Source organism: Notolepis coatsorum (genome assembly GCF_963971535.1).
Source record: "Notolepis coatsorum genome assembly, chromosome: 3".
Taxonomy (NCBI): domain Eukaryota; kingdom Metazoa; phylum Chordata; class Actinopteri; order Aulopiformes; family Paralepididae; genus Notolepis; species Notolepis coatsorum.
The window spans coordinates 163,469,120-163,491,617 of NC_140167.1; the positions used below are offsets into that span (position 1 = coordinate 163,469,120).

Below are 22,498 nucleotides of genomic sequence, written 5' to 3' on the forward strand. Positions count from 1 at the left end.
GTGTCCTTACCAGCTCAATCACGGTCTAGTATGGAAACTGCACTGCTAAGGAGAGGAAGGCACTCCAGCGAGTGATTAAAACTGCTCAGTACATCTCTGGAGCAGCCTTCCCCTCACTACAAGACATTTACTCTACCAGGGCCACCTGCCCTCATTTATTAACACTTCTTAGAAAGTGTTCTATTTTCATACGTAAGCACAGAATTTAGAATGTGTGCACGCACAGAAATATTGGGATTTATCAACCGTGCGTACACAGGTCCTACGCTCCTCCGTGTTGATAAATACCTCTTTGTTCTACCGTCAATGCTCGTGCATGATTATCCATATATGGTCATGAAACACCCCCCATGGTATGTGAAATAATGGACTGACCCGAGCGGAACTCTGAGAAACTTCACGGGAGATTGTTCACTGAGGCGCTGTCGAACCAAGAAGACACAACCGGTGTTATGGGATAAATAAAAGGCTGACTTGTACACGGTGATGTCAGATATCAACGGCTCCCTAAGACCATTGCTGCAATTCTGCCTGGACAGCTCAAAATACTAATAAAGGCCGTTCGTTGACCACTGTTTGGCGTTGGTGGTGTGTCATTATAACCGTGCTGTAATATGAATGCCTTTATTAGTTGTGTTCGATTGGCTATAATATGATTTTTAGAGGCATCTATTTTGTTGTCGGTATTAGCCTAATACCGACAACAAAATAGATGCCTCTAAAAATCATATACTATTAGGTAGCCTATGAATTACATATAATAGCAGCCATAGCCTACATTATGCAACAGTAACTTGCGCATATATAATAGCACAATGCACAGCCCTGCAAACCCTGCACAGTAAACTAACTTGATCATTAATCTAGCTGTTGTATCTTTACGCTTATGAAAACATTAAATAATATGTTTTCATTGCATTAATAGCCTATATTCTCAAATGGCATTTAATGGCTATCTGACTCCTCGTCGCTATCCTCGCGGACGGACCAGTGTATACCTTATATCATATTCCTATTCATATTCATATAATAGTTTACTCTATCAGCATACCAGCATGTTATACGTTCTGAGTGTGTATCTACCTCAACTCCTTATTATTTTGCGCATAGATTGCAGAAATACGGGAACGTTTTGATTTATATTAAAAGGCTTTGACATTGTAAAACTAAATACGTGGAATTCTGTAAGCATAATACAAGTCATATCACCCACACGATATATGCTCTGTGTCCAGAGCATGTATGCTTTTCATTCATTTAAGACACATTATTGCAAGGGTTTTGTAATACACATACACCCTCTGTTCTCATTGCAATGCGTTTTTTATTCTTACTTATACAGTAGGAAGGGTGAAGAACACTATATCGTGGGTGTTCATATGACTTGTACAGCTTACAGCTTCAAAATTCCACTTGTTTCGTTTAACGTAAAGCCTTTTAAATATAATCAAAACCCATCAGGAAGTCTGCGGTCTGTGCGCAAAATAATAACGAGTTGAGCTAAGCGGAGCGTAGTCAGTCAGTACACCCCGTATATTCCGATAACGCTATATAAACCATGCTGCATTCATTCGGAGATAAAGACCTATTATTCCAAATGCTATTCATAGGGTTTTGACCATAATTACACTACTGTTGCTATTTTACAATGAACTATAATGAATTATGGGGGTCATACAGAACACGCCAGTGTTGAAACTAATGCACAGAAGCTTATTTCCTTGTTGTAATAATATATTCTACCAACGGGCGCCAGCTACGCATGCTCCGAGCTGTGCGTAAATATACGCACAAAGTCAAGCACAAGTTCAAATTGATAAGTCCCACACTTTGCTTAGAAATGATTGTACGCACGGGTTACGCACATATCTGTGCATACGCAACGTTGATAAATGAGGGCCCAGAGAGCACACAACATAATTAAGGAGAGCACACACCCCCAACACAGACTCGTCAACCTCCTGCCATCAGGCAGGCGATATAGGAGTCTGAAAGCCAGAACTACGAGACTGACAAATAATAATAATAATAATGACTTGGATTTATATAGCGCTCTTCACTGACCCAGAGCGTTTCACAGAGTCCATTATTCGTTCATACACAGTCATACCGGTGGTGGTAAGCTACAATTGCAGCCAGAGCGGCCCTGAGGCAGACTCACGGAAGCGTGGCGAATAATCAACGCCTACGGCCCCTCCGACCACCACCAACATTCATTCACATGCATACACATTCATACGAGGCAAGTAGGTTAAGTGTCTTTCCCAAGGACACAACGGCAGTGGGATGGACATGGGCTTGAGCGGGATTCGAACCTCCAACCCTTGGATCATTGGACAACAACCCGCTCTACCCCTGAGCCACGCCGCCCCAAACAGTTTCTACCCACAGGCCATCAGACTCTTGAATGCCTAGCCCCCCGCCCCCCCCTCCACACACACCTTGGCTTCTACTATGAACTATGAACTATGAATCACTAAAGACACTTTTAACTGCTGCTGTGACCCACTGTCACCTCCATTCACATGATCGGAACGTGCAATGTAACTCACTGTGCCTTGTATATATATTTGTATCTATTTTACCTTATTTTCTAGCACTCGCTTGTATTTAAATATGTTTAAGTTAAGTACTGTGTGATTTTTTGTGAAGGGTGGACTAGCAAAGTAAGATTTTCATTGTATGGCAAACTTTCGTTTTAACTGTGCATATGACAATAAACAATCTTGAATCTTGAATCTCTTGAATCTTGAATTACTGTTTTGCTTGTTTGTTTTTTAATCTGTTTATTACTTTATTGTTTTATTTAAATTTCTTTATTTATTTGATTTGTTTTTAATTTATGTTCCAAATAAATAAACTCACTCACTCACTCACTCACTCACTCACTCACACTCGCATAAAACAATGCTGATTTCCACGACATCATCATCAAAATTTGATTTACGCTAAGGGCACTCGACACGAAATGACACATAGATTGGATGAAAGGCCGACCTTGCCGATATCACTTTGGTATTGACTGTGGCTAACATGTTTATACACGGAGAGAGGAGAGACTGGCAGAGCGGGCAAACAGTCGGGAGCTTGTCCTGTTGCCATAGAAACGACAGGAACCTCTAGCAAAGCATGAGTGATAAATGTCAAGTTTCAAGTTTCTTTATTAGTTGTCATACAGAAGTACAGAATACTTTTATACAAAATGCTTCTTTCTGTTACGCTCCATAGACTGTGCTAGACAAAAATAGATAAGTATAAAATAAGTATAGCAAGTATAAAATAGAAGTCAAGTACGTAGACACAAGTGTTCAGTATATACATATATACAATGTGCAATGCAGAGTAGAAGTAACTGAGTTACAATACAATATACTATACAGTACAAAGCAGAAATGGGATGAGGTACAATTTACAGTAAGGTGTAATAAGGTATGGGTTGTAGTGCAAATTCTTTACCAATAAATATAAAGTGTGTTTAGGTGTTCTAAAGTGGGTAAAGTGGGTGCTGCAGTGAGTTGTTTGTTTTAAAGTGAGTGTGTGCGTGTGGATGTGTGTACTGTGAGTGCATTTGATGGTTGATACATAGTGTTATTGTCATTTAGCATTCTGATGGCCTGAGGATAGAAGCTTCTTCTGAGTCTCTCTGTGCTTGCCATGAGACTCCGGTATCGCTTGCCTGACCGCAGCAGTTCAAAGAGGCAGTTGTTTGGTTGGCTGGAGTCTTTGATAATTCTCTTAGCCCAGGGCAGTACAGTGCGATATATATGTCGCACGTGCGACACTGACGTCAGTCTGTGCGATGAAAGGATTGACTTCAATAGCACTGGTGCGATGGCCCGCTATCCACTTGGTACTTGTAGTCTTGTGCGATTAAATACAATGTCCCTTCTGCGTAAAACTCCATATATCAAACACCAAATCCCATAATCCCTAGCGAACAATATCCCCGCGAGTTGCGAGCAGTGACTCATATCCTCTCGGCTCAGCTCACAACACAGCAGGGCCCTGTTTCTTGTACCTGGTTCAACTAAGTCGATCAAGATGTCATTATCCAGCTTCAGTTAACCCGATGTTTGAAGCCGGGATTTTCCTGTTCCTCGAAGGTGGATTCAGTCTCGTTAACTCAAGCCAGACTTGCGACCCAGGCTAAATGCGCGCGGCCGCTTCAGTTGAAAAGCCAGCACGTATCGATAGCAGAGAATCTGATTCTCTAGCGGCATTGATTGATTAATTGATTTAGAACTTTATTAACATATTGCAGTACGGCTCAATCGCCTCGCCGACAAGTTAAATGCGTTATCTATAGGCTAATTTCAAGTCCCTCATTACCTCAATCAATCAGATTATATTTCTTTAAACTTGCCTGCTGGATTGAATAATCAAATGAGATCTTGCTAGCGAAAATAATTAGTAAAACTGTTATACAGAATCACGATACGGCTCCCTTACCCATTGATTGATGTATGGTCGATCTTTTACTTATCTTCTCTGTGGTCTAACGGGTTGTTCTTTTGACTTTCACGCAGACGACCGGGGTTCGAGACCCAGTCGTCTCCTTCTTTTTGCAATATAGGAATAATTCAATTTGGTGCACGTTGAGAGCTATATAAAGAATGACATCCTCAATGCATGTAGATTTATAATATTTTAACTTAAAACTATGCTACCTTTGCGTATAATCATTAATATTATATTCCAAAAATTTATATTGGAAAGACGGGGTTTCGAACCCCGGTCGCCGGGTTGCCAGGATTGAGCACTACCGCTGAGCCACTGTGCCAGATGGGATAAATTCATTGTTTATACATTAATGAACGAGAGACCCGTATTTAGAATATTCTTTGTTTTGAATGAAGTTTTATCTCTTTATCCTCATTCATTAATGTGACGTCAACGGCTCATTCAATTTCTCAAATCCGTCAAACAGCGCATCTCATCAGACATCTTAATCCCAGTTACAATTAAAATAACCACATAATGTGTACATCGCACGAGCGAGCGCCACGGTATATATAACGTGCATTATTTAGGACAAAGTGAATTTAGTATCAGCATTTTGGGTCTATTTTACATTTCAAAAGCCCCCTCTGGAAGAATGGAGCACAAAAACGTAATTCAGAATGGTATAATGCAGATCGTAGACTGTGGGAATAATTTCAGGAAACGGGCTGTCACTTCTTTGCGGGGGCGTGGCGATGGTTCAGGCTAACTTGAACTTAAACTCTGCTTTCGACCAGGCTCAAACTTTTGGATCTGTTGTCATGGTGATTTGGAAAATCCAGGTACGGGGAACCGGAAAGTCCGGCTAACTCAGTTATCCAGTTAAAGTTATCCGGCTAACTCAGTTATCCAGGTACGAGGAACGGGGCCCAGGTGACTGCAGGACTCGTCTCAGCAGCGTTTGGAACGCGGACATTGAAACAGAGCTAGTAGATAGTGTTGTCGCGACCCAAAACAAATCCCTGCTGTTTTATTCGGCAACGGGTCAAATGCATATAACATGCTTTGCAATCCTCGCGTCATAAAGTCCGAAATGAACGTTACCCAGACCGTGCTTCTGCCTTCTGCTCTCAGCCGAGCGGGGCTGCACAGCAGTGCGGCTATTTTGCGATCCGAAATAAGTCTGTGGTGTTTTTTTTTTCTCACAACGGGTCAAATGCATCTAACACGCTTTGCATCATCGCCATTCCTTTATGCCCACATCGCCCGAAATGAACGTTACATTAGCATAAGCTAACAAGCTAATCCTGATCAGAGGCAGAGCCATAGAGACAGTGTGGACTGGGGAAAGGGTGTGTGTGTGTCGAGAGGAGTGGAAGTTTGAAGACAGACTAGATCAGGGGTGGCCAACCCGCGGCTCGCGAGCCGCATGCGGCTCTTTGCCCGTCAATGTGCGGCTCTTCCATCCACAAAAAAAAATTAAAAAAAATTAAAATAAAATATTTTTTTTTATTTTTTTTTTATTATTTTTTTTTTATTTTTTATTTTTTTATGTCACTCATTCCATAAGGACGTAGAATAAACATTTACAATTTTTTTTTAAATGGTCCATTTGCATGTTCTTGGTATCTGAATCTAGGGACATATATGGATCAGTGTCAGAAATAGTGTGTCTGTTACTAGGCTTGAGTAAATTGTAATGAACCAAAGGAGAATATCAATTCTATTTAAAAAAAATTTTATCTTCTGTAAATAACACCATGCTAAAATTAACCAGACCTGAAAAATCTAAGCAAATGAATAAAGGGAAGATGATTAAACAGAAGGTTTTGTAGATACAGTACTGAATTCTGCCATCTTTTTTATAATGTAAATTTCTCCACCATTCTTCATCATATTGCAACACCGTTTTTTGCAAGACGTTCACAGAAAGGTAGAGAAACTAACTGCGTTCTGTTTTATGGCAATAACGTTCAGGTTTGTGGGAGATAATCCCAAAAAATAAGAGAAATTAAAAAGTAAATCCAGAAGTCAGATGATTGACAGGGGCTGGTGTGAGCTGGGTAGGGTAGTTTTTCGAAATTTGAAAGCCCTGAGTCTCTTCCTTCAAAAGACTACACTCACTTTTGGCTGTGCCACTCCTGTCAATATGCGCCGGTTTCCGACTCAATGCCCTGAGATTTCTATAATCTTATATTTCACTAATAACAGTTAAAATAATTGGTAAACAAACATAATGCTGAAAATATACACTTTTACTGTATATCTCGGGCTTAAGAGGTTAACCCTGTGAGGCCCAAATTAAAAAGAAATTAGCAACTTCAGAGGCCAGAGGGTGGGACATATAAACACATTTACTATCAAATAGCATTGTGAGGCTGAACAACAGGACCAATTGACTATACATGTGCTTAAAGGGGAACTATCTTATAAATGGCTTTTTTCAGTGTTTACCATTGTTTCTTAGCTATGTGGACTTATATTAATAGGATATATGTCTCTAATTCTCATATTGGCGAATTCTTCCAATTCTCCTCTCACAATATTCACCCTCACTGAACTGAGTCATCTGAAAATGTGCATATCTGTGATGTCAGAGATTTCTCAGCTGCATAATAATGTGGCAGTTGATGTGGCAGTTGGCACCAGGCCACACAGTGGTTGGAGCCCAGCCTCAAAACGGCTTAAGATCTTGAGGTAGAAAAATGCGGTTTTTAGTACTTGATTAGAAATACAAAACAATGCATTTTTTTTGAAAAAAACCTAGGTGTTCCATAGACTCACAGGAATTGTGTAAAAGTGCCCAAATAGTGAAAGAAATAGTAAAATAGTTCCCCTTTAACATTTTTTAAATAAACATTATTTTTTTAAATGGCTAAAAGTGATTTTGTAATTTTGCAACCGTGGGTCTCACAGGGTACTTTTAACCCTGTGAGGCCCAAATAAAAAAGACATTAGCAACTTCAGAGGCCAGAGGGTGAGACCTATAAACACATGAAGGGTGCCGTGACTGAAAAAAAAGGTTGAGAAACGCTGGTATATGGTGTGGCTCTTTGTGGTACCACAGTAATTTTTTTGTGGCTCTTAGTCTCTGACTGGTTGGCCACCCCTGGACTAGATGATGCGGGGGTGGTGAGTTGAAACAGTGTGAATGAATGAAAACTTTATTTAACAGATTGCAGAATGGGTACAATACAGTACGGCTCAATACACACAATTGTTAAGGGGATGCAGACCATAGAAAGACTTTCGTCTTGTTTACATCAGGGTCCCCCATTGTGTGTGTGTGTGTGTGTCCCAACCGACCCCACTTCTATGTTTCAATAAATTATTTGCATTTAAAACTACTAACGCTGACTCATTCCTTCAGTCCACTCAAAATTATGCTAATATTCCTTGTTGTTTATGATATTAATTGAAAATAGCATATGAGAGTATTATAGTAATAATAACACATGGCGATATACTAAAAAGCAATTTATAATTTTTGGCTGGTAAAAAATCTGCCTTTTTTAAATCTACCAGCCAAATGGCTGGTAAGTCAAAAGGTTAAGTTTGTTCCCTGACTGCAACTAAATAACACAAATACAATAGGCACATTTGTGACTGTTACAAATATAACACGTTTTATACTTGTGCTACAAGATTTTGGCCAGTGCTATCAACCTCTGTAGCACCAGTGCTATGTGCAAAAAAAGTTAACGTACAGCCCTGTCTTAGCCTCACCCATGCACCGCTTGTTGTAAATGTCCTGGAGAGTGGGAAGCCCCCCTCCAATTGTGCGTTCGGCTGAACGGGCCACTCTCTGTAGTCTACTACGGTCTTGTGCGGTGCTATTCCCAAACCAGGAGGTGATATTGCCAGTCAGGATGCTCTCTATTGTGCATGAGTAGAAGTTCTTAAGGATCTTCTGACTGACTTGGAACTTCCTTAGGCGCCTGAGGAAGTAGAGGCGTTGCCGTGCCTTCTTCACAACACTGTCAATGTGTGTGGTCCATGTCAAGTCCTCGGATATGTGGACTCCGAGGTACTTGAAACTGTTCACTCTCTCAACCGGTGCCCCGTCGATGCTGAGGGGGCTGTAGTCCCTGACCCCTGACCTCCTGAAGTCCACAATCATCTCTTTTGTTTTGCTGACGTTCAGGGAGAGGCAGTTCTCCTGACACCACTGCGACAGATTATCTACCTCTTCCAGGTAGGCCCTCTCGTTGTTGGCAGAGATCAGGCCCACCACTACTGTGTCATCAGCAAATTTGATGATTGTGTTGTTGTTCCGCTGTGCCACACAGTCATGTGTGTACAGGGAGTAGAGGAGGGGACTCAGAACACAGCCCTGGGGGGCCCCTATGTTGAGCGTGATGGATGAGGAGGTGCAGTTGCCTGCTCTCACTACCTGGGGTCTACCCGTCAGGAAGTCCAAGACTAGGGATGGGTACCGAATTCGGTCCTTTTGAGGTACCGAACCGAAACACGTCGGTACTACCGAGTATCGAATCAAGTGAGAAACCAAATTCTTTTTTTTTAACTTTTTTTTTTTTTAACTTTTTTCTTTTCATGTCAACGTTCACACGCACAATATATGCGTACCTAGGATTTGACTTGATTCAACAACAAAGCAGTCGGAGCAATGACAAGCCGGAAACTGTCGAAATTGTACTTATTTGAAGTTTGGATTTTTCTTTTTTACGACTGAAAATTTAATTTCTTGAGACTAAAGTACCGAAAAAAGGTACCGTTGGGTACCGGTATCGATTCACAGGTACCGGTACCGGTATCGGTTCAAATGTGAAAGGTACCCATCCCTATCCAAGACCCAGGTCATAATTCAAGCCCAGGTCCCTGAGCTTGGCTATGAGTTTGGATGGGACTATGGTATTGAATGCTGAGCTGTAGTCGATGAACAGCATTCTCACATAGTTCCCCTGCCTCTTGTCCAGGTGATGCTGCTGTGTGCAGCACATGGGCTATGGCGTCCTCCGTGGACCTGTTGGGGCGATATGCAAATTGCAGGGGGTCCAGGTTGATGGGGAGGGAGGAACATATGTAGCCCTTCACTAGCTTCTAAAAGCACTTCATGGCTATGGAGCTGAGAGCTACAGGGCGGTATTCGTTGAGGCAAGCGGGCGTAGATCTTTTGGGTACAGGGATAATGGTGGACTTCTTCAGACAGGTGGGGATGACAGCCTGTTCTAAGGACAGGTTAAATATGTCAGTGAATACCGGGGCCAGTTGGTCGGCACAGACTTTTAGGACGCGGCCGGGGATGCCGTCCGGTCCTGCTGCCTTCCTGATATTAACTTTTTTTTTTATATAAATCTTTTTCCCCCTCCATTTTCCTCCGATTTTTCTCCCATCCCAATGTTAGTCGTATGCCAATTCCCAATCCCCTTCCTGGTCGCTGCGCACTTACCCCCCACAGTCAGATAATCTGGGAGAGTGGAGGCTATCACATGCTTCCTCCGACACACGTCCAGCCAATCAACCGCTTCTTTTCATCTGGCAGCGCGGATCCTCCCTGAGAGGGCGTAGCGTGTGGAAGGATCACACTATCCCACTCAGGTCCTATCCGCGCTTAGCAGGCGCCCCGACCGAACTGTAGGAGTCGCTGTTTACAACGACCCGGACCCACCCCGCCAGCTTCTCCCACCCTCTAATACAGCCAATTGTATTAGTGTGAACGGCCAGCCAAGCTGGTGACAAACCCGGAGCTGTGAGCTGGATTCGAACAGGCGAATCCAGCTCACAGCTCCGGGGTTGGTGACGAACGCAATCTCCGCTACGCCACCTAACCGCTTGATATTCACTTTCTTAACACATCCACGGCCGGAAACGCTTTACAGGGTTATTGCCCGCCATGCGTTGACCGCCAGACCTCGCTGTACAGCGTTATTGAGATCAATATTAAAAATTTTCGCCATGGCATTCATAATTCATATATACAGCCGCGACGCTCCAGCTGGACCCTATAGGTGACGGCAACGACGGCTCAATACCGCCGCCTGGTGGATGGTCGGGCGAGTTACACTCACCTACAGGATATGGGGGCTGTGCGTCGATTAAATTCATCCGGCCGTCAGATATAGTTGCATGACTCCCGACAGACACAATGTACATAATGGATCGCTTTCTAAACTTAATAATCGATATGATTTCGGCGTTTATTGCGACATACAAACCGGAAATGGACCTAGGCGATCGACGTCGTATACCTGGGATCTTTCACCGCCAGTCTCATTGGCGCACGGTAAGAGGACACTAATGTTATTTTCAACCCAATTGTGAGTTTCCTTGTTTGCAAACCATCTGATCAATATATCCACCCATACTACATAAAGCATTTACTGATGATCGGGGAATTATAAACGACCCCCCCCCCTTTCCTCCACGCATGATGAAGCATAACGTATACCGATCATATACAGTGGGTACAATGATGGGTACAATGCCCGGCGGGCAATGTGTTAAAGGTCCTCCTCACCAAGCAACACTTTCACTTCAGTCGAGCGACAGTTGTAAAAAGTGCCCGAACATGAATGTCATAGTGTCCAAGAGATTATTACCAGGATACACTAAGAAAGGGCCTTTCCATCCCTTCAACTTAAAGAGGCACTTCATCAAAAAACAATGCTGATTTATTTTGCACATAATATCACACACATCCTAAATCCTAAAATGTACATTGCATCCTTGTGTTGTGTTAATTACAGCTCCATGAAATGATGTAGATGATAAAATAGCAACACCTTGTATTATTGGGACTGCTACCTTATAATTTCATTGAGCTGTAATTAACACAACACCTTGTCTTATAGGGACTGTTACCGTATAATTTCATTGAGCTGTAATTAACACAACAACGTGTCTTATAGGGACTGCTACTTTATCTTTTCACTGAGCTGTAAATTAACACAACACCTTGTCTTATTTGTTTGTTTATTTATTTTTTACCCAGGGACAGTGCACATTAATGAACATTTTCAGTTTCCACATCAATGTAAATGCCAGATTTGAGCTAATTAGCCCATTTCCATCTGTAGACCCTGCCTACCATGCATGTCTTTATGGTGTGGGTGGGAGGAAACTGGAGTACCCAGAGGAAACCCACACAAACACAGGGAGAACATGCAAACTCCACACAGAAAGGCCCCCTGCTGGGATTCAAACCCAGGACCTTCTTGCTGTAAGGCAGCAGTGCTAAACACTGTGCCGCCCGGGCGACTGCTTATCATTTCACATATTCATCAGTCATATTCAAACTAATTTACTCTCAATAACTGTCAAACTAAATGAATGTGTGCAAAACAGTTTGAAATGATAAGGTAACAGTCCCTATAAGACAAGGTGTTGCTATTTGTTCATCTAAATAATTTCATGGAGCTGTAATTAACACATTGTGTGGGTGTGTGTGTGTATGTGTGTGTGTCTGTGCATGTGTATGTGTGTCTGTGTGTATGTGCAAGTCTGTGTGTGTATGTGCAAGTCTGTGTGTATGCACACAGGTATAATACATGTTGTGGTCCCGTGTGTCACGTGCCTGCGTGTGTATGTCTGTGTGAGTGAGTGAGTGTGTCTGTGTGAGTGTCTGTGTGAGTGAGTGTGTGCGTGTCTGTGTGAGTGAGTGAGTGAGTGAGTGAGTGAGTGAGTGAGTGAGTGAGTGAGTGAGTGAGTGAGTGAGTGAGTGAGTGAGTGAGTGAGTGAGTGAGTGAGTGAGTGAGTGTGTGTGTGTGTGTGTGTGTGTGTGTGTGTGTGCATGTGTGTGTGTGTGTGCAGGACAGTGCTGAGGCTGCAGATAGCAGCGATGACGTGCTCGGGTCATCTCTTTGTCCTGGGGGGTGCGGGTGCGGGGGGGTGCGGGACAATCAGGGTGGTCTGATGGTCCCACTTCTCTGCTCTGCTATGGCTGCTATATTTATCCTCTCTGGGTTCACTGATGTCCAATGTACTGGTGTCTCATAGTGTACTGGTGTCTCATAGTGTACTGGTGTCTGTACTGGTGTCTCATAGTGTACTGGTGTCTGTACTGGTGTCTCATAGTGTACTGGTGTCTGTACTGGTGTCTCATAGTGTACTGGTGTCTCATAGTGTACTGGTGTCTCATAGTATCAATTAGGAATAGGGGTCATAACAGAAATGGAAGCTACAAACAGGAATACCATAATTTACGTTATATTATATTATGTTATATTATATGAAATTATATTATATTATATTAAAATGTATTGTCATCACAAAAATAAGTTTGGCATCCAACCAGCATGCAAATGTAACAGTAAAGTGCAATAGTAATCAATGTACAGGTGGTTAAACTGGATATAAAATATACAAATTAGTACTACTGAGTAATAGTGCTAATCAGATGTATGTACAAAGTTGTAGTATTAATATGTACAGTGATACAGGTATAAAAAGACTATGGTAGTAAGTCATACTGGCCAGCAGCGTAACTAGTAAGAGTAGGTAAGGGATATGTACAGATATAGTATCTATTGTACATTTACATATTATATATATATATATATATGTTGTGTTATGTTGTTCATGAACTGGTATTACACGGCAGAATAATACAATTAGAATTATTATTACTGTTTATACCAGGTAATTTAAAGTAGTTTTAAAGTAGCCTGTTTATACCAGGTGATTTAAAGTAGTTTTAAAGTAGCCTGTTTATACCAGGTGATTTAAAGTAGTTTTAAAGTAGCCTGTTTATACCAGGTGATTTAAAGTAATTTTAAAGTAGCCTGTTTATACCAGGTGATTTAAAGTAGTTTTAAAGTAGCCTGTTTATAGTTATACCAGGTGATATAAAGTAGTTCTAAGTAGCCTGGAGAGTCTCTCAGGGCCTGAAGTCGCTGCAACGTGAGAATAATCCTCACATCGCGGCCGAGTTCTATTTAAAATTCACTCAGAGCATTACAAGCTCTTTAAAAGTGTCCCCTTCCACTGTGACCCTTCCATTAACCAGCGTCTGTGTGAATCTGGAGAGCAGGAGTGACAAAGCATCCCCTTAATCCCATCAGAGCTCGATACAATCGCTGCAGCTCTCCTCGGTCAGGTGTTCTGTCCGCTGGGAACTGGACCGGAGCCAAGACTGTCACTCAACAGAGGGGAGGGGCCGGTCTGCTTGTCTGTCTGTCTCTTCCTCGCTGGGCCACGCCCACAGCTGTGACAAGCAGCGAGCAGGGGAGGGGCCTGTCTGTCTGTCTGTCACTCAACAGAGAAGCAGGGGAGGGGCCTGTCTGCTTGTCTGTCTGTCTGTCACTTCCTCACTGGGCCACGCCCACAGCAGTGACAAGCAGCCAGCAGGGGAGGGGCCTGTCCATCTGTCACTTCCTCACTGGCCACGCCCACAGCAGTGACAAGCAGCCAGCAGGGGAGGAGCCTGTCTGTCACTTCCTCACTGGGCCACGCCCCCAACAGTGACAAGCAGCCAGCAGGGGAGGGGCCTGTCTGTCTGTGTCTGTCACTTCCTCACTGGCCACGCCAACAGCAGTGACAAGCAGCCAGCAGGGGAGGGCTGAGGGCTTAAAATAACACCAGCAGCAGGGTAGCAGCCTCTCCCGAGCTGGTCTCTCCTAGGCCGGTCTCTCTGTTTCCTGGCTCGCTCCGGCCCCGGTGACTCCCTGACAGGGCTGCTGAATGACCTCAAACAGGAGGCGAGCCGGTTCCCTGTTGCTCTGCCAAACCCACACCATGAGTCACCAACCTGGAGGGATTCGTCATTCACTTCTCCGCATAGCAGGATAACGACCTTTAGAGGTTAACTTGACATGGAGGATTAGTCACTATCACTCATTAGTACTGCTTTACATAATGTTATACCAACATGTACAAATACATACCTTTTTACATATCTGTAGATACTATATCTATATCTGTACATATCCCTTACCTACTCTTACTAGTTACGCTGCTGGCCAGTATTATTTACTACCATAGTGTCTTTATACCTGTATCACTGTACATATTAATACTACAACTCTGTACATACATCTGATTAGCACTATTACTCAGTAGTACTAATTTATATATTTCATACCCAGTTTAATCACCTGTACATTGTATATTACTATTGCACTTTACTGTTACATTTGCACTCTGGTTGGATGCCAGACTTCTTTTCGTCGTGCTGTATTTCTGCTGTATAATGACAATAAATGTGAATCTAATCTAATCTAGGCATCATATCTGGAGTTCTAGAGATTCCAGGGAAAGGCCAGAGATGTGAGTGCGACAGTGAAACACAGGCTCAGCTGGTAGAACCGCCTTCATGGTTATTCATGCGACGATCTCCTTATTGCATTAAAGGCCCGGAGGTCCTGAGTGACCGCGGCGTCTCGGTCCGCGTGCACACGCGTTTACCGCAGAGGGGACACAGGGGACAAAGACGCGGCTGGAATCCGCAGCTCATAATGGAAGGAAAAGACACACCTTTGCATTTGTTCGTGGTCTTGTCCAGGATGGCCTTTGTTGATACGATTTTTCCATACCTAGAGGAGAGGAGCAGACAGAGAGGCATTGTGAGCTGGGTTATGTAGTAGACAGAGGACGCCTGTTCGAGGAGACACAGAGAAGAGGGAGGCTTGTGCAAGAATTTATGACATCACTGAACGAGTCTGAGAAACAGGAAGTGGTTTCCATGGGGAGTTGAAACTCTCCACTGAGGCGCTGCCAATCCCCCTTACCAAACAAAACCACTGTGCCGTAACATAGACACATAGTGAGGCTACAAACAGGCACTACAACTAATACTAATACCGTGAGAGAGATCTGAAGCGCTGCCGGGGCCCACAAGTATTCAGCAGCACTGCACACCGTCTCTGTACGGTAGTAAAAAACAAGACTGAAATGTGGCGAGCACATTCTCCGTTTACGAGCGGACAGCGTTGGGCGTGAGAGAGGAGAGGGGGGGGGGGGGGGGGCTGATGACATTCCCCGGTCACGTCCTGGTGCTCTAGGAGCTTTGCGATACATGCCGCTGCCGCCACCGGCAGATCTGACAGATGAACTCCACGCTGACCCCCCAGACGTGCCCCCACCTCCTCCTCTCCGGCGTATAACAAAACAACAACCTGCACACATGGTTCAAAATGACCCGGAGACGTCTGTGGACCGAGAAGGTGTGTGGACTGAGACGTCTGTGGACCGAGACATCTGTGGACCGAGACGTCTGTGGACCGAGACATCGTGTGCGTTTTCCACGTGACGGCGAAGAGAGAGGAGATAAGAGAGAGGAGAGAAGAGAGAGGAGAGAAGAGAGAGGCGAGAAGAGAGAGAGAAGAGAGAGGCGAGAAGAGAGTCGAGAAGAGAGAGGCGAGAAGAGAGAGGAGAGAAGAGAGAGGAGAGAAGAGAGAGAGAAGAGAGGCAAGAAGAGAGAGGTGAGAAGAGAGAGGAGATAAGAGAGAGGAGAGAAGAGAGAGGAGAAAAGAGAGAGGCGAGAAGAGAGAGAGAGAAGAGAGAGGCGAGAAGAGAGTCGAGAAGAGAGAGGCGAGAAGAGAGAGGAGAGAAGAGAGAGAGAAGAGAGGCAAGAAGAGAGAGGTGAGAAGAGAGAGGCGAGAAGAGAGAGAAGAGAGGCAAGAAGAGAGAGGTGAGAAGAGAGAGGAGAGAAGAGAGAGGAGAGAAGAGGGGAGAAGAGAGAGGCGAGAAGAGAGAGGAGAAGAGAGAGGCGAGAAGAGAGAGGCGAGACGAGAGAGAAGAGAGGCAAGAAGAGAGAGGCGAGAAGAGAGGCGAGAAGAGAGAGGGGAGAAGAGAGAGGGGAGAAGAGAGAGGCGAGAAGAGAGAGGAGAGAAGAGAGAGGCGAGAAGAGAGAGGAGAGAAGAGAGAGGAGAGAAGAGAGAGGAGAGAAGAGAGAGGAGAGAAAAGAGAGGAGAGAAGAGAGTCGAGAAGAGAGGCGAGAAGAGAGAGGCGAGAAGAGAGAGGCGAGAAGAGAGAGGAGAGAAGAGAGAGGCGAGAAGAGAGAGGAGAGAAGAGAGAGGAGAGAAGAGAGAGGCGAGAAGAGAGAGGAGAGAAGAGAGAGGAGAGAAGAGAGAGGAGAGAAGAGAGAGGCGAGAAGAGAGAGTCGAGAAGAGAGGCGAGAAGAGACAGGCGAGAAGAGAGAGGAGAGAAGAGAGAGGAGAGAAGAGAGAGGAGAGAAAAGAGAGGAGAGAGAGGGGAGAAGAGAGAGGCGAGAAGAGAGAGGAGAGAAGAGAGAGGCGAGAAAAGAGAGGAGAGAAAAGAGAAACGAGAAGAGAGGAGAGAAGTGAGAAAAGAGAGGAGAGAAAAGAGAGGCGAGAAGAGAGAGGCGAGAAGAGAGAGTCGAGAAGAGAGAGGAGAGAAGAGAGAGGAGAGAAGAGAGAGTCGAGAAGAGAGAGGAGAGAAGAGAGAGGCGAGAAGAGAGAGGCGAGAAGAGAGAGAGGCGAGAAGAGAGAGGCGAGAAGAGAGAGAGAGGCGAGAAGAAAGAGACGAGAAGAGAGGCGAGAAGAGAGAGGCAAGAAGAGAGAGGAGAGAGGAGAGAGGAGAGAAAAGAGAGGCGAGAAGAGAGAGTCGAGAAGAGAGGCGAGAAGAGAGGCGAGAAGAGAGAGGAGAGAGAAGAGAGGCGAGAAGAGAGAGGCAAGAAGAGAGAGGAGAGAGGAGAGAGGAGAGAAAAGAGAGGCGAGAAGAGAGAGTCGAGAAGAGAGGCGAGAAGAGAGGCGAGAAGAGAGAGGAGAGAGAAGAGAGGCGAGAAGAGAGAGAAGAGAGAGGGGAGAAGAGAGAGGCAAGAAGAGAGAGGAGAGAAAAGAGAGGCGAGAAGAGAGAGTCGAGAAGAGAGAGGCGAGAAGAGAGTCGAGAAGAGAGAGGAGAGAAGAGAGAGGAGAGAAAAGAGAGGCGAGAAGAGAGAGGAGAGAAAAGAGAGGCGAGAAGAGAGAGGCGAGAAGAGAGAGGTGAGAAGAGAGAGGCGAGAAGAGAGAGGAGAGAGGCGAGAAGAAAGAGGCGAAAAGAGAGAGGCGAGAAGAGAGAGGCGAGAAGAGAGAGGGGAGAAGAGAGAGGAGAGAGAGGGGAGAAGAGAGAAGCGAGAAGAGAGAGGCGAGAAGAGAGAGGCGAGAAAAGAGAGGCAAGAAGAGAGAGGGGAGAAGAGAGAGAAGAGAGAGGGGAGAAGAGAAAGGTGAGAAGAGAGAGAGAAGAGAGAGGCGAGAAGAGAGTCGAGAAGAGAGAGGCGAGAAGAGAGAGGAGAGAAGAGAGAGGAGAGAAGAGAGAGAGAAGAGAGGCAAGAAGAGAGAGGTGAGAAGAGAGAGGAGATAAGAGAGAGGAGAGAAGAGAGAGGAGAAAAGAGAGAGGCGAGAAGAGAGAGAGAGAAGAGAGAGGCGAGAAGAGAGTCTAGAAGAGAGAGGCGAGAAGAGAGAGGAGAGAAGAGAGAGAGAAGAGAGGCAAGAAGAGAGAGGTGAGAAGAGAGAGGCGAGAAGAGAGAGAAGAGAGGCAAGAAGAGAGAGGTGAGAAGAGAGAGGAGAGAAGAGAGAGGAGAGAAGAGGGGAGAAGAGAGAGGCGAGAAGAGAGAGGAGAAGAGAGAGGCGAGAAGAGAGAGGCGAGACGAGAGAGGAGAGAAGAGAGAGGAGAGAAGAGAGGCGAGAAGAGAGAGGAAAGAAGAGAGAGGGGAGAAGAGAGGCGAGAAGAGAGAGGCGAGAAGAGAGAGGCGAGAAGAGAGAGAGAAGAGAGGCAAGAAGAGAGAGGCGAGAAGAGAGGCGAGAAGAGAGAGGGGAGAAGAGAGAGGGGAGAAGAGAGAGGCGAGAAGAGAGAGGAGAGAAGAGAGAGGCGAGAAGAGAGAGGAGAGAAGAGAGAGGAGAGAAGAGAGAGGAGAGAAGAGAGAGGAGAGAAAAGAGAGGAGAGAAGAGAGTCGAGAAGAGAGGCGAGAAGAGAGAGGCGAGAAGAGAGAGGCGAGAAGAGAGAGGAGAGAAGAGAGAGGCGAGAAGAGAGAGGAGAGAAGAGAGAGGAGAGAAGAGAGAGGCGAGAAGAGAGAGGAGAGAAGAGAGAGGAGAGAAGAGAGAGGAGAGAAGAGAGAGGCGAGAAGAGAGAGTCGAGAAGAGAGGCGAGAAGAGACAGGCGAGAAGAGAGAGGAGAGAAGAGAGAGGAGAGAAGAGAGAGGAGAGAAAAGAGAGGAGAGAGAGGGGAGAAGAGAGAGGCGAGAAGAGAGAGGAGAGAAGAGAGAGGCGAGAAAAGAGAGGAGAGAAAAGAGAGGCGAGAAGAGAGGAGAGAAGTGAGAAAAGAGAGGAGAGAAAAGAGAGGCGAGAAGAGAGAGGCGAGAAGAGAGAGTCGAGAAGAGAGAGGAGAGAAGAGAGAGGAGAGAAGAGAGAGTCGAGAAGAGAGAGGAGAGAAGAGAGAGGCGAGAAGAGAGAGGCGAGAAGAGAGAGAGGCGAGAAGAGAGAGGCGAGAAGAGAGAGAGAGGCGAGAAGAAAGAGACGAGAAGAGAGGCGAGAAGAGAGAGGCAAGAAGAGAGAGGAGAGAGGAGAGAGGAGAGAAAAGAGAGGCGAGAAGAGAGAGTCGAGAAGAGAGGCGAGAAGAGAGGCGAGAAGAGAGAGGAGAGAGAAGAGAGGCGAGAAGAGAGAGAAGAGAGAGGGGAGAAGAGAGAGGCAAGAAGAGAGAGGAGAGAAAAGAGAGGCGAGAAGAGAGAGTCGAGAAGAGAGAGGCGAGAAGAGAGTCGAGAAGAGAGAGGAGAGAAGAGAGAGGAGAGAAAAGAGAGGCGAGAAGAGAGAGGAGAGAAAAGAGAGGCGAGAAGAGAGAGGCGAAAAGAGAGAGGCGAGAAGAGAGAGGCGAGAAGAGAGAGGGGAGAAGAGAGAGGAGAGAGAGGGGAGAAGAGAGAAGCGAGAAGAGAGAGGCGAGAAGAGAGAGGCGAGAAAAGAGAGGCAAGAAGAGAGAGGGGAGAAGAGAGAGAAGAGAGAGGGGAGAAGAGAAAGGTGAGAAGAGAGAGGAGAGAAAAGAGAGGCGAGAAGAGAGAGTCGAGAAGAGAGAGGCGAGAAGAGAGAGGCGAGAAGAGAGAGGAGAGAAGAGAGAAGCGAGAAGAGAGTCGAGAAGAGAGAGGCGAGAAGAGAGAGGAGAGAAGAGAGAGGCGAGAAGAGAGAGGCAAGAAGAGAGAGGAGAGAAAAGAGAGGCAAGAAGAGAGAGGCGAGAAGAGAGAGGAGAGAAGAGAGAGGAGAGAAGAGAGAGGAGAGAAAAGAGAGGCGAGAAGAGAGAGGAGAGAAAAGAGAGGCGAGAAGAGAGAGGCGAGAAGAGAGAGGCGAGAAGAGAGAGGAGAGAGGCGAGAAGAAAGAGGCGAAAAGAGAGAGGCGAGAAGAGAGAGGCGAGAAGAGAGAGGGGAGAAGAGAGAGGAGAGAGAGGGGAGAAGAGAGAGGCGAGAAGAGAGAGGTGAGAAGAGAGAGGGGAGAAGAGAGAGGGGAAAAGAGAGAGAAGAGAGAGGGGAGAAGAGAAAGGTGAGAAGAGAGAGGAGAGAAGAGAGAGGAGAGAAGAGAGAGGAGAGAAAAGAGAGGGGAGAAGAGAGGCGAGAAGAGAGGAGAGAAAAGAGAGGGGAGAAGAGAGAGGCGAGAAGAGAGAGGAGAGAAGAGAGAGGAGAGAAGAGAGAGGAGAGAAGAGAGAGGAGAGAAGTGAGAAGAGAGAGGCGAGAAGAGAGTGGTGAGAAGAGAGAGGCGAGAAGAGAGAGGAGAGAAGAGAGAGGCGAGAAAAGAGAGGAGAGAAAAGAGAGGCGAGAAGAGAGGAGAGAAGTGAGAAAAGAGAGGAGAGAAAAGAGAGGCGAGAAGAGAGAGTCGAGAAGAGAGAGGAGAGAAGAGAGAGGAGAGAAGAGAGAGTTGAGAAGAGAGAGGAGAAGAGAGAGGCGAGAAGAGAGAGGCGAGAAGAGAGAGAGAGGCGAGAAGAGAGAGGCGAGAAGAGAGAGAGAGGCGAGAAGAAAGAGACGAGAAGAGAGGCGAGAAGAGAGAGGCAAGAAGAGAGAGGAGAGAAGAGAGAGGAGAGAAAAGAGAGGCGAGAAGAGAGAGTCGAGAAGAGAGGCGAGAAGAGAGGCGAGAAGAGAGAGGAGAGAAGAGAGAGGAGAGAGAAGAGAGGCGAGAAGAGAGAGAAGAGAGAGGGGAGAAGAGAGAGGCAAGAAGAGAGAGGAGAGAAAAGAGAGGCGAGAAGAGAGAGTCGAGAAGAGAGAGGCGAGAAGAGAGAGGAGAGAAGAGAGAGGAGAGAAGAGAGAAAAGAGAGGCGAGAAGAGAGAGGAGAGAAAAGAGAGGCGAGAAGAGAGAGGCGAGAAGAGAGAGGTGAGAAGAGAGAGGCGAGAAGAGAGAGGAGAGAGGCGAGAAGAAAGAGGCGAAAAGAGAGAGGCGAGAAGAGAGAGGCGAGAAGAGAGAGGGGAGAAGAGAGAGGAGAGAGAGGGGAGAAGAGAGAGGAGAGAGGGGAGAAGAGAGAGGAGAGAGAGGGGAGAAGAGAGAGGAGAGAGGCGAGAAGAGAGAGGGGAGAAGAGAGAAGCGAGAAGAGAGAGGCGAGAAGAGAGAGGCGAGAAAAGAGAGGCGAGAAGAGAGAGGGGAGAAGAGAGAGAAGAGAGAGGGGAGAAGAGAAAGGTGAGAAGAGAGAGGAGAGAAAAGAGAGGCGAGAAGAGAGAGTCGAGAAGAGAGAGGCGAGAAGAGAGAGGCGAGAAGAGAGAGGAGAGAAGAGAGAGGCGAGAAGAGAGTCGAGAAGAGAGAGGCGAGAAGAGAGAGGAGAGAAGAGAGAGGCGAGAAGAGAGAGGCAAGAAGAGAGAGGAGAGAAAAGAGAGGCGAGAAGAGAGAGACGAGAAGAGAGAGGAGAGAAGAGAGAGGAGAGAAGAGAGAGGAGAGAAAAGAGAGGCGAGAAGAGAGAGGAGAGAAAAGAGAGGCGAGAAGAGAGAGGCGAGAAGAGAGGCGAGAAGAGAGAGGCGAGAAGAGAGAGGCGAGAAGAAAGAGGCAAAAAGAGAGAGGCGAGAAGAGAGAGGCGAGAAGAGAGAGGGGAGAAGAGAGAGGAGAGAGAGGGGAGAAGAGAGGGGAGAAGAGAGAGGCGAGAAGAGAGAGGCGAGAAGAGAGAGGCGAGAAAAGAGAGGCGAGACGAGAGAGAAGAGAGGCAAGAAGAGAGAGGTGAGAAGAGAGAGGGGAGAAGAGAGAGGGGAGAAGAGAGAGAAGAGAGAGGGGAGAAGAGAAAGGTGAGAAGAGAGGAGAGAAAAGAGAGGCGAGAAGAGAGAGTCGAGAAGAGAGAGGCGAGAAGAGAGAGGCGAGAAGAGAGAGGAGAGAAGAGAGAGGCGAGAAGAGGAGAGAGGCGAGAAGAGAGAGGCGAGAAGAGAGAGGACAGAAGAGAGAGGAGAGAAGAGAGAGGAGAGAAAAGAGAGGAGAGAAGAGAGTCGAGAAGAGAGGCGAGAAGAGAGGCGAGAAGAGAGGCGAGAAGAGAGAGGCGAGAAGAGAGGAGAGAGGCGAGAAGAGAGAGGCGAGAAGAGAGAGGAGAGAGGCGAGAAGAGAGAGGAGAGAAGAGAGGCGAGAAGAGAGAGGAGAGAAGAGAGAGACGAGAAGAGAGAGGCGAGAAGACACAGGAGCGCTCGCGTCTTTACTCCGCGTTCAAACCGTACGTAAGGAAAAACCCTGGCTGTTTTCTCCCCACGACACGAGGGAGATCTAGGTAGCGACAATCAAGCCTCGGTACCGGTAAACGAGGCCCCTGTGTGGAGATAGGCCCAGGAGACCCGTGATTAATGACGGGGCTGAGGGGGAGAGGAGGGGGCTGAGCTCTGACCTGATTGCAGAGGTGGGCAGGTGGCCTCCCAGCAACAATGAGGTCTCGGCGTCGACCCCTGAGGACGTCGTAGATAAACCAGATCCTGACAGATCTGATGCGCGGCGCGTATTCACATTCCGTTGTCTAGCGGGGACAAGGTCACGGGGTCACAAGGTCACCGGCGCTCTCTCTCTGCAACTAACGCAGGGCGGCGGCTTTAATAAGGAGTGTGATTCTGAGTGCAATTAGAACAAATTACTTGGAAACCGCTCCCTCTCTCTTTCATGCTTTCCATCAGCCCACGCTTTCTCTTTTGCGTTTTTCACCCTGTGTGTGTGTATGTGTGTGTCTGTGTACGTGTGTG

The 22,498-nt window shown here is 46.2% G+C and overlaps 1 protein-coding gene across 1 annotated transcript in view; it reads right to left on the reverse strand.

Moving 5' to 3' along the window:
• The window catches only part of rbms1b (RNA binding motif, single stranded interacting protein 1b), a 179,402-nt gene that overhangs the window by 82,848 nt on the left and 74,056 nt on the right, over window positions 1–22,498 (reverse strand). The window contains 1 exon segment of the mRNA XM_084311557.1: window positions 14,872–14,930. Coding sequence (XP_084167683.1) covers window positions 14,872–14,930 — 59 coding nt within the window.